Source organism: Octopus sinensis, linkage group LG23 (genome assembly GCF_006345805.1).
Source record: "Octopus sinensis linkage group LG23, ASM634580v1, whole genome shotgun sequence".
In the NCBI taxonomy this organism is placed as follows: domain Eukaryota; kingdom Metazoa; phylum Mollusca; class Cephalopoda; order Octopoda; family Octopodidae; genus Octopus; species Octopus sinensis.
Window position 1 is genome coordinate 26,702,500 of NC_043019.1, and position 12,190 is coordinate 26,714,689.

The window sequence follows — 12,190 nt, forward strand, 5'->3', positions numbered from 1 at the left end:
CGTCTACCAAATCCACTCACAAGGCTTTGGTCGGCCCAAGGCTATAGTAGAAGACACTTGCCCAAGGTGCTACACAGTGGGACTGAACCCAGAACCATGTGGTTGGTAAGCAAACTACTTACTGCACAGCCACTCCTGCGCCTATAAGACACTTTATTTCACATTGCTCCGGTTCACTCAGCTATAGATATGAGTTGCGATATCTCTGGTGCAAAGCTGTATCATGGCCTTTGTCTTTCTCTTGGATATAACATCAGTGGTGTGGAGAGGGGAGGCTGGTATGCATGGGCATCTGCTGTCTTCCATAAACAACCTTGCCTAGACTTGTGCCTTGGAGGGAAACTTTATCACTGCAATCCCATAGTCATTCATGACCAAAGCGGGGGGTGGAGGTGCTATTTTTTTACATACATAAATACACACTTGAAGTGATTGTCGTTAGGAAGGGCATCCAGCTGTAGAAACATTGCCAGATCAGATTGGAGCCTGATGCAGCCGCTGGCTTTCCAGACCTCAGTTGAACCATCCAACCCATGCCAGCATGGAAAATGGACATTAAACGACGCTGATGATGATGATATATATATATATATTTATACATACATACAGAGATGCGTGGTGGATGGGTGCATGTCTAGATTGGTGATACATAGAAACCTACACATAAAAAAGAAAAGAAAAGAGATCAGACAGAATCAATACTAACCTTTCTTTGTATCTTCTTTTGCTGCCACAACCTTGTACCTGATAGAAAAAACTTGACAATCATCATCAAGACCAACTGCTAACTTGTGGTTCCTGCCATCTGAACAGATGGCACTGTTCATCACAGCCTGGCTTCCTGTGTCATGGTAGGACAAACTGCTTGACTTGATGTTACCCTCATCCCATTTCACAGCATAGATCTCCTAGAAAATAAGATATTAACACGTTTATATATTTGTTTTGCATGGTTTTCGATGGGAAATTGAGTGTTGAAACAGACATGGTTATATTTGCAGATAGTCATTCTGCAAATAAGCACACACACTATTCAATCTTCACTTTAGATGATGATGATGGTGGTGGTGGTTGTCGTCGTTGTCATAGCTGTGTGATAAGTAGCTTGCTTAGCAACCACATGGTTCTGGGTCCAGTCCCACTGCATGGCACCTTGGGCATGTGTCTTCTACTATAGCCTCGGGACGACCAAAGCCTTGTGAGTGGATTTGGTAGACAGAAACTGAAAGAAGCCTGTTGTAAATATCTATGTATATATATATATGTATGTGTATATGTTTGTCCCCTTAACATCGCTTGACAACTGATGCTGGCATGTTTATATCTCCGTAAATTAGTGGTTCGGCGAAAGAGACCGATAGAATAAGTACTAGGCTTACAAAGATTAAGTCCTGGGGTCGATTTGCTCGACTAAAAGGCGGTGCACCAGCATGGCCACAGTCAAATGACTGAAACATGTAAAAGAATAATTCCACATCAAATTTTTATATTTTTAATAATATTTCCAATAATATTCAATATTTAATATTTCCCCTCAAAATGTCATTCCAGTGCATTCTTCATGTCAGGAGAACATCGCTGAAACAAGAGGAGAAGTTTCTCCATTTTTAATGCTCAATTTGCCGTCCTTGCATGGGTCTTCTCCAGCCCCACACGTCACCAATTCTCACGGTCCTTTGATATTTTCTTCTTCATTAGGCACATCTTTGGAATGGTCTTCACCACTTGGTTCCAAATCTTCTGTGGTCTCCCTCTTCCTGGTAACATCCATTTTGGGCACTCAGCACTTCTCTATACAGGTTTCACCCAAAGGTGCATGGCTAAGTGGTTTGGGTATTCAGCTCACGATTGTGAGGTCGTGAGTTCAATTCCTGGTGGCACTTTGTGACCTTGGACAAGGCACTTTATTTCACATTCCTCCAGTCCACTCAGCTGGTAAAAATGAGTTGTACCTGCATTTCAAAGGGGTCAGTCTTGTGACACTGTGTGTCACTCTGAATCTGCCTGAGAACTAGATTAAGGGCACATATGTCTGTGGAGTGCCCAGCCACTTGCTCATTAATTTCATGAGCAGGCTGTTCCGTTGATCAGATCAACTGTAGAACCCTCGTCATCATAACCAACAGAGTGCCAGCTCATGCCTCTACCAGTATAGTCTTCTCTCTTTTCAAGTTATATATTGATTTCTCTTATTTCTCAGCGATGGACCCAGTGGGAGAGGTCAGGCTGAGAGGCACGTGTTCCCCTCAAGAAAAGAAGTGCATCCTTCTAAATAATCTTATTATGCTTTTTTCTCCTGGAATTGTATAGCCTTCTGACTTTGAGCCCTCCCTTCAGAAAAATTCCTGGGACCACACCTGTGTCTGGTTTCTATTTTAGCTTATTTCTTCTCTGTAGTTCACATGCGAACTGGAAGTCAGAATTATTCTACGTAGTCAAAGAGGCAAAATTCAGCACCTGCGGATTTATCTAGAGAAAAGATTTAGGAAACTATCGTAAAGTGGTTATTAAGGCAAATATTAAAATATATATGTAAAATTAGCATTATAAAAAAAACTCTAAATTATAAATAACAATAAGAGAATGATATAAAAAAACTTCAGAAGAAACAAGGATTTTCAAATGAAACTATCTGATGAATTTAAAATGCTAAAGGAAAGGGAGAGAGAGAGAGAGAGATAAGGAAAGAGGATAAAGACGGGACTAGGTAGGTGGGTAGGTAGGTAGGTAGATAAGGAGGGTGGGGTTGGATGGAGATGGATTTAGAAAGATTACGCACAGAAAATAATGAACATTGCAGTGATGACTACAGAGGGACTGGTAACGATGCCAAACAAATGGAGAAAAGAGAAGTGGTAGAATTACATGAGAAAAGTCAAAAATAGGAAAGTTAGAAAACAGGATTTTCAAATAAAACTATCCAATAAATTTGATATGCTAAAGGAGAAAGAGAGAGAAAGAGAGAGAGAGAGAGGCAGACAAATAAAGAAAGAGGATAAAGTCATAGAAGTAAGTAGGGAGGGAGGGAGATGGATTTAGAAAGATTATGCACAGGCGCAGGAGTGGCTGGGTGGTAAGTAGCTTGCTAACCAACCACATGGTTCCGGGTTCAGTCCCACTGTGCGGCATCTTGGGCAAGTGTCTTCTGCTATAGCCCCGGGCCGACCAATGCCTTGTGAGTGGATTTGGTAGATGGAAACTGAAAGAAGCCTGTCGTATATATGTGTATATATATATATGTATGTGTGTGTGTGTTTGTGTGTCTGTGTTTGTCCCCCTAGCATTGCTTGACAGCCAATGCTGGTGTGTTTACGTCCCTGTCACTTAGCGGTTCGCCAAAAGAGACCGATAGAATAAGTACTGGGCCTACAAAGAATAAGTCCCTGGGTCGATTCGCTCGACTAAAGGCGGTGCTCCAGCATGGCCGCAGTCAAATGACTGAAACAAGTAAAAAGAGAAAGAAAAAAAAAGAGATAAAATAATAAATGCTACTATGATGATTAGAGATGGTTTGGTAACAATTCTAAGAAACACTCGAAAGGAACTCAACCACTTTGCCTCTATGAGGCCTAATGCTCAAAAGGAACTCAGCCACTTTGCCTCCATGAGGCCCAACACTCAAAAGGAACTCAGCCACTCTGCGTACATAAATCAGAATTAAGTCCCTAGACCCATGAGGTCGTCAGGCATACCAATGTACTGGATCCTTTAGTGTTTATGTATTGACAATAAGCTCCAGCATAAATAGTTCAAATTTGGGGCCCTAACCCTGTGAATCTTCTGGGGAAATCGGTGCACTGAGCCCTACAGTTTTTGATTATTGACAATAAAGCTCATACATGCATACATACATACATACACACATATATGAACATGTCTAGATATGCAACTAAACATATATGTTGCATGTCATATGTAAAGCAAAACGCAGAAATCTGCATGTATAGATAGATACATACAGACATACAAAAATACCATGTTGTTGATGTTGAAATTCCAATGAAGGAGCCTTGGATCTAGGTTAGAAACCAATTCTTTCTGTATTGGCAAGAAATCTTGAAATAAAACTAAATAATAACCTGCTTATATAACTTACATAATATACATGCATGCATACATACAGGCATGCATGTATACAAACAAACAAAAATACCCTGTTGTTGGTGTTGAAATTCCAATGAAGGAGCCTTGGATCTAGGTTAGAAACCAGCTCTTTCTCTATTGGCGAGAAATCTTGAAATAAAACTGAATAATGACATGCTTACATAATATGTGTATATATATATATATATATAATATATATATATATATATATATATATGCACACACATGCATGTATGTCAGTCTAAGCATCCTTGAAACAGGCTGCTATATTTTCTGGCATACAAGTTGAATTTTTCAGACCAGAATTTACAGCCCAAAAAAGAGGTCAGTCAACATATACATGAAGATGGCTTTGGAGAAGCAAAAATTCCATGTACAATTCCGCAGGATTTGGAAAGAGAGTGACCGTGTTTGAATGTTCACGCTACATACTATGTTAGCTTGAATGCCATAAAGTACTGAATATATTATAAAAGTCAAGGAAAGAAACCTCTCACAGTTACTACACTGGCTAGAAATAGCAGCCAAATCTCTTTCAGACTGCACTTTTCTGTCTTATATATTTTATGTAAAATGCAGCAGGATTTAGAACGACAGTGATGATGTATGAATGTTTATATTACTCTTTTACTTGTTTTCAGTCATTTGACTGCGGCCATGCTGGAGCACCACCTTTAATCGAGCAACTCGACCCCGGGACTTATTCTTTGTAAGCCCAGTACTTATTCTATCGGTCTCTTTTTTGCCGAACCGCTAAGTGACGGGGACGTAAACACACAAGCATCGGTTGTCAAGCGATGCTAGGGAGACAAATACAGACACACAAACACACACATATATATATATATATACACATATATACGACAGGCTTCTTTCAGTTTCCGTCTACCAAATCCACTCACAAGGCATTGGTCGGCCCGGGGCTATAGCAGAAGACACTTGCCCAAGATGCCACACAGTGGGACTGAACCCGGAACCATGTGGTTGGTTAGCAAGCTACTTACCACACAGCCACTCCTGCGCCTATATTAGATAGAGTTTCATGTTAATTTGCCTCTGTCTCTTTAGAATTACTTATGCAACATTCATGGCAATAATATCTGTTAATTTTGGAAAATATTGTATAGACTCTGGACCTTTGTGTAGTCTCGAGGGGCTGGGATTGGATTATAGCAACTAGTTTCTCCTCTTCAGATTAATATTCTTTAAGCGTTCCATTTCAATCCTCACAATAGAACGGCAAGGGTGAGTTACAGGGTACAAGATCTATGGGGACGGTGGTGGTGGCCTGGTTTTGTTGTGACATTAAATGATTCCTTCAGTGGATGTCATTTCTATCTCAGCTGCAGCCAGTTCCATATTAAAGGTCATCACTGATGCCATTTAAGACATTCTTTCCCTCCCACTCCCTCACTTCATCTCTCTCTCTCTCTCTCTTTCTCCTCCCTCTCCTTTACTCTCTCTCTACCACTTCTCTCTTCACACCCTTCCTCACTTTCTCTATTTGTTCACTCTCTCTCTCTCTCTCCTCCCCTCTTTGTCTCATGTTTCTCTCTTGCATGCAACTTGTCCCAGATCCAAATTCTTGTTTGCTATACAAATAAATAAATTTTTTTTATTCATGACTCAGGCAAACTATGCATATTGTATACCATTGCGTATGCTACATATCATAGTCTATACTATAAGCTATAGCTTATACCAGAAATCATTGCCTTTTCTCTAAGCTGTTGCCTACATTATAGACCATTACCTATACTTTAGACTGTTGCCTATACTATAGACCATAGTGTATACCCCATGTCATTGCTTATACTTCATGCAATGCCTATATTATAGGCCAAGGCCCACAGTATACACTCTACTCCCTATACTATGGACCATTGCTTATATCAGTGTTTTTCAACCGTTTTACCCTTGGGTAACCCTTAAAATAAATGACATGTCTCAAGGAACCCCTGCACGAGAAAAACTATATACCATATCTTTCTCATATTTTTTTCATTGTAGTTCACTTGGTAAATATCATATATCATCATCATCATCATCACCGTTTAATGTCCGCTTTCCCTGCCGGCATGGGTTGAACGGTTTGACTGAGGACAGGCAAGCCAGAAGGCTGCACCAGGCTCCAATCTGATCCTTCAAAGTTTCTGCAGCTGGATGCCCTTCCTAACGCCAACCACTTTGAGAGTGTAGAGAGTACTTTTACATGCCACCAGCATGAGGGCCAGTCAGGCGGTTCTGGCAACGACCACGCTCAAAAGGTGTTTTTTACGTGCTACCTGCACGGGAGTCACTGGCGTATATATATATAATCAAAATCAAATTCAATGACTGGCATCTGTGCTAGTGGAGCACTAAGAGCACCATCTGAGTGTGATCGTTGCCAGAGCAGATGACTGGCTTCTGTGCCAGTGGCACATAAAAAGCACCATTCGAGCGTGATTATTACCAGCCTTATTGACACTTGTGCCAGTAGCATGTGAAAAAACATTTGAGCGAGGTCGTTACCAGTGCCGCTGGACTGGCTCCTGTGCAGGTGGCATGTAAAAATCACCATTTGAACGTGGCTGTTGCCAGTACCACCTGACTGGCCCTTATGCCGGTGGCACGTAAAAGCCCCCACTACACTCTCGGAGTGGTTGGCATCCAGCTGTAGAAACTCTGCCAGATCAGATTGGAGCCTGGTGCAGCCATCTGATTCGCCAGTCCTCAGTCAAATATTCCAATCCATGCTAGCATGGAAAGCGGACATTAAATGATGATGATGATATATATATATGGTTGTTATATCTATTTGATAACATAATAGATTAGATAGGACGAGGGCTATATTACAATATAACAATAACCAATAAGAGCAAGGGCCAGACGGAAGGCGTCTAATGGCATAAGGGATGTGCTCAAGGGAAGGTTGGACAGCACCACCCACACCAACCTCATCAATAGCACAGTTCTACCTGCAAAGTAATACGGTAGTGAAACATGGGCTACAACAAAGAGAGAAGAACAAAGACTGGTAACATATACATACACACACACGGCAGACTCATTAGCGTGCCGAGCGCAATGCCTAGCGGTATTTTGTCTGTTGTTACATTCTGAGTTCAAATTCCGGCGAGGTCAACTTTGCCTTTCATCCTTTCGGGGTTGATGTAATCGACTTAATCCCTTTGTCTGTCCTTGTTTGTCCCCTCTATGTTTAGCCCCTTGTGGGCAATAAAGAAATATATACATACACACACACACACATATATATATATACATATATATACATACATATATATATACATAAACATATATATGCAAAGTTTAGGTTAGCTAAAATATGTGTGTGTATGTATCTGTGTATGTGTAAATTTACTGCAGTTACTGTAGAGAAAATTTTATCTTATGGTAAAAGGGTATGGAAACACCCTGTCTGTTCAGTGTTGCCATCTATCAGGATTCCCAGACACTGATGTTCTTAGCTCATTGGTTTTTATCAATGGGAAGCACTTAAGCAAGGCAACTCTGAACAGATCTTGTTAAGTGGTAGCTTTATGTAAAATACAGTTGACAACGGCAACTATATACATAGCTATAAATGTATGTGTATATGTGATGATGTGAGATGTGGGTTAAGTATGGGAAAAAATTAGTGAGGATGGGGGGGGGGAGAAAGGAAGAAAACAGCGAGAACAGTAATGAATCAGGTGTTAAGTGACATCTGGTGTTTAAACAATCACATGCATGAACGGATAGTAAAAAAACACAATAAATCACTTAATAGAATGAAAAGGCAACAACAAAATCTATATACACTTGCAAAGACGTGTGTATGTGCGTAATAAATATGATAATGAAAACCCCAAAAGCATACATATACATACACACACACCATAACATACATACATGTCCAAATGCATATATATATATATATATATATATTATAGAGCAATCTCCTTTTTGAATATCTTTGGTAAAGTCTATGCCAGAAGTGTGGAAAAGGGATGGAGAGAAATTGTCAAGTGCAAGCTGGTTGAAGAACTGGCTTATGGCAAGTCTTCAAGAAATCATGGGAATATTGTCAAGAGGAGTACACTTGCTTTGAAGATCTCAAAAAGGCAACAGACCATGTGTTGGAGGACATGCTGTGGAAGGTTTTACAGGAGTACGAGATTAAAGGGCAACCTCTGATTGCCATGATGTCCCTATATGAATGCTCAACTGTTCCAGCATGGGCGTTGGACTTTAGTAGAGGTGCATACTGTCACCTCTCACAATTTTTATGAATTGGATTGACATTCACAAAGACCTTTTGGCATTATATTGTGCTTGAGAAGAAGACCCATCAAGCTGAACAAAATCACAGTCATGGCAGATACTGGTGTCACGCAAATGGCACCTATGGCAGTGACACGTAAAAGCATCATCTACACTCTCAGAGTGGTTGGCATTAGGAAGGGCATCCAGCCATAGAAAACCATTCACAACCATTGAGGAAATAATATGACAATCGGTAGGTGTAGGGTCAGTCGGCCGATATTTGCAGATGACAGGGGCTATTGGCTATTAGAAGGGATCTCCCATTCCAACATTGAGGAAATAATATGACAATCGGTAGGTGTAGGGTCAGTCGGCCGATATTTGCAGATGACAGGGTGCTACTTGGCTCATTAGAAGGGGATCTCCCATTCACAACCATTGAGGAAATAATATGACAATCGGTGGTGTAGGGTCAGTCGGCCGTATTTGCAGATGACAGTGCACTTGGCTCATTGAGAAGGGGATCTCCCATTCACAACCATTGAGGAAATAATATGACACGGTAGGTGTAGGGTCATCGGCCGATATTTGCAGATGACAGGGTGCTACTGGCTCATTAGAAGGGATCTCAATTCACACATTGAGGAAAAATATGACAATCGGTAGGTGTAGGGTCAGTCGGCCGATATTTGCAGATGACAGGGTGCTACTTGGCTCATTAGAAGGGGATCTCCCATTCACAACCATTGAGGAAATAATATGACAATCGGTAGGTGTAGGGTCAGTCGGCCGATATTTGCAGATGACAGGGTGCTACTTGGCTCATTAGAAGGGGATCTCCCATTCACAACCATTGTGGAAATAATATGACAATCGGTAGGTGTAGGGTCAGTCGGCCGATATTTGCAGATGACAGGATGCTATTTGTCTCATCAGAGGGGGATCTGCAACATGTACTGGATGGGCAGCTGCTAAGTGCTGTAAGGTAAAGATGAGAATAAGTGTTATGAGAACTGAGATGGTGGACCTCTGAAAAATGCTTCCCCCCGTACACTCTGCTGTTTGTGAAACATCACTGAGGTAAGCAGAGAAGTTGAAGTCTGTTGGGGCCGTATTTAGGAGTGATGGGCCATGAAGTTGAATTCGATGCTAGAGTTGTAGATGTTCACACAGTAATGTGCCAACTCCAGCGTTTGATCCTCAGAAAAGGAGAGGTTGGTAAAAAAAAGCCAAAGTCGCTATCTTCAATTCTGTTTTCATGCCTGTCCTCAACTACGGTTATGAGTGTTGGATATTAAGGCAGCGAGCTGGCAGAAATGTTAGCACGCCGGCCGAAATGCTTAGCGGTATTTCGTCTGCGTTACGTTGTGAGTTCAAATTCCGCCGAGGTCGACTTTGCCTTTCATCCTTTCGGGGTCGATAAATTAAGTACCAGTTACGCACTGGGGTCGATGTAATAGACTTAATACCTATGTCTGTCCTTGTTTGTCCCCTCTGTGTTTAGCCCCTAGTGGGTAATAATGAAATAGGTTATGAGTGTTGGATATTGACCAAAAGAGTATGAACACAAATACAAGTAACCAAAATGGGATTGCTCTGAAGGGTTTTTGGAGTAATGTTACTCAAAAAAGGGATTAGCTTGGGGAGCAGGAAGTCTCTCCTGGTTGAGTTGTATTGGAAGGTCACAGTTCTGGTACTATAGACATGTGATTAGAATGTTGTAGGAAAGGTGGAGAGGCAGAGTGGGAGGAAGGGTGAGTGAGTAGAACAGTAGGGCTCAGGTAGCTGGGACAGAGTAAGCAAGTGTATGCCAGCTCAAGATTTATTTGGTCAAACATCGTGCAGTTGAACTTCTAATAAATTCAGTTCCTTGACCAGACTGTTGACAATATCCTGTCAAGCTCTGCTAATTTTCAGATCTGAGGACAGAGTGAGACACCATCTTGCTTACTCTACTTTGAAAGAAGTTCCTCACAACATCTCCACAGTAGCTGTGCAAAATTCCTTGGAGGAGACTGCTACTGTTGGCACCATGACCAGGGACTCAAAACAGCCGTTGGCCACTGTCAGCAGAGCAAGTAAGCATGACCGTGATGTTACGACATGCACACACATACATACATATATATATATATATATATATACGACAGGCTTTCTTTCAGTCTCGCCAAAGCTATAGTAGAAGACACTTGCTCAAGGTACCACACAGTGTGACTGAACTCAGAGCTATGTGCTGGGGAAGCAAGCTTCATACCACACAGCCGCTCCTGCGCCAATATATGTAAAAAGCACCCACTACACTCACGGAGTGGTTGGCGTTAGGAAGGGCATCCAGCCGCAGAAACACTGCCAAATCTGACTGGGCCTGATGAAGCCTCCTGGCTTCACAGACCCCAGTTAAACCGTCCAACCCATGCTAGCATGGAAAGCGGACGCTAAATGATGATGATGATGATGATGATATATATAATATATATATATATATATATATATACTGATCTTTATATACATTCATAACTTATACAGATATTCCAATATAAATCTGGAATAAAATGACACCACGTACTTCACTGGATGTGTAATGTTAACAGAAATAAAGAGGAAGCTTAAATGAAGTGAGAGAAAAACCAGGGTATCTGAAGAGAGAGATTAAGAGGGAGTAAGAGAGAAGAACTGATAGGGAAATGTTGCTGTGTTTAAATGAGGAGGACAACTGAATAACTTGCCTAGAACAATGGCCCCCAACTTTTATTTTAAATATAAACCGGTTTGCTGTATGGCAATTTTCCCAGATTGGAGAACCACTCTGAACAAAACGCAATAAAGGGATTAATACATAACTAAATTATTGTATATACTCTCTTACTTGTTTCAGTCATTTTGACTGTGGCCATACTGGAGCACTGCCTTTAGTCGAGTAAATCGACCCCAGGACTTATTCTTTGTAAGCCTAGTACTTATTCTATCGGTCTCTTTTGCCGAACCGCTAAGTTACGGGGACGTAAACACACCAGCATTGGTTGTTAAGCAATGTTGTGGGGACAAACACATACATACATATATATATATATATACACACACATATATACGATGGGCTTCTTTCAGTTTCCATCTACCAAATCCACTCACAAGACTTTGGTCGGCCCGAGCCTATAGCAGAAGACACTTGCCCAAGGTGCCACACAGTGGGACTGAACCTGGAACCATGTGGTTGGTAAGCAAGCTACTTACCACACAGCCACTCCTATTTCATATATAATGCATATTTAATACAAAAACACTTTGCAGGCTGTAACTGTCAGTAAAATTGTAATATATTGCATAAAATGTATTCTTCCTGTGTAGCCTGGTACTAAATAATCCACTGCCTGGTGCTGGCATGTGGTTAGGGACCCTTGATGTAAAGAAGTGCCACTTAATCCAAATGGTAGGAAATTGGTGAAGAGGAAGATCAAGATATGGAAAGAAGAAGTAACGAAGGTTGATAGACGGTAAGGGTGGTGAGGTCTGGGCTTCACAAAGGGAACCACAAAGGACGGCAATAAGTGGTACAACGTTGTGTTCTGAAAGAAGTCTTGTCCAACATGGGGTGTGATGCGGGGAAGGGAGACGACCGTAATACGATGATGGAGGCGGTGATGGTCATCGTGGTAGTGGTGCATACCCCCCACCCCCTATGCACTTCCGGTGCAGCAAAAGGCAGTTGTAGTGAGGAGTATATTTATTTATGATCCGATTATAAACAATCTAGTCGAAGGAATTGTTTTTTTTAGAATAAAGGTATTAAATTAAAAATCATACAAAACCCGATAGCATTACGTGAACAAGGGTACAA

General features: G+C 41.3%; 1 protein-coding gene across 1 annotated transcript in view; it reads right to left on the minus strand.

The window, feature by feature from the left end:
• LOC115223382 (prolactin regulatory element-binding protein) overlaps positions 1 to 12,190 on the minus strand; it is a 34,940-nt gene that overhangs the window by 20,447 nt on the left and 2,303 nt on the right. Inside the window, exon 2 of the mRNA XM_029793889.2 lies at positions 707 to 908. Within this exon, the coding sequence (XP_029649749.1) occupies positions 707 to 908 (202 nt within the window). The remainder of the gene's footprint in view (positions 1 to 706; positions 909 to 12,190) is intronic.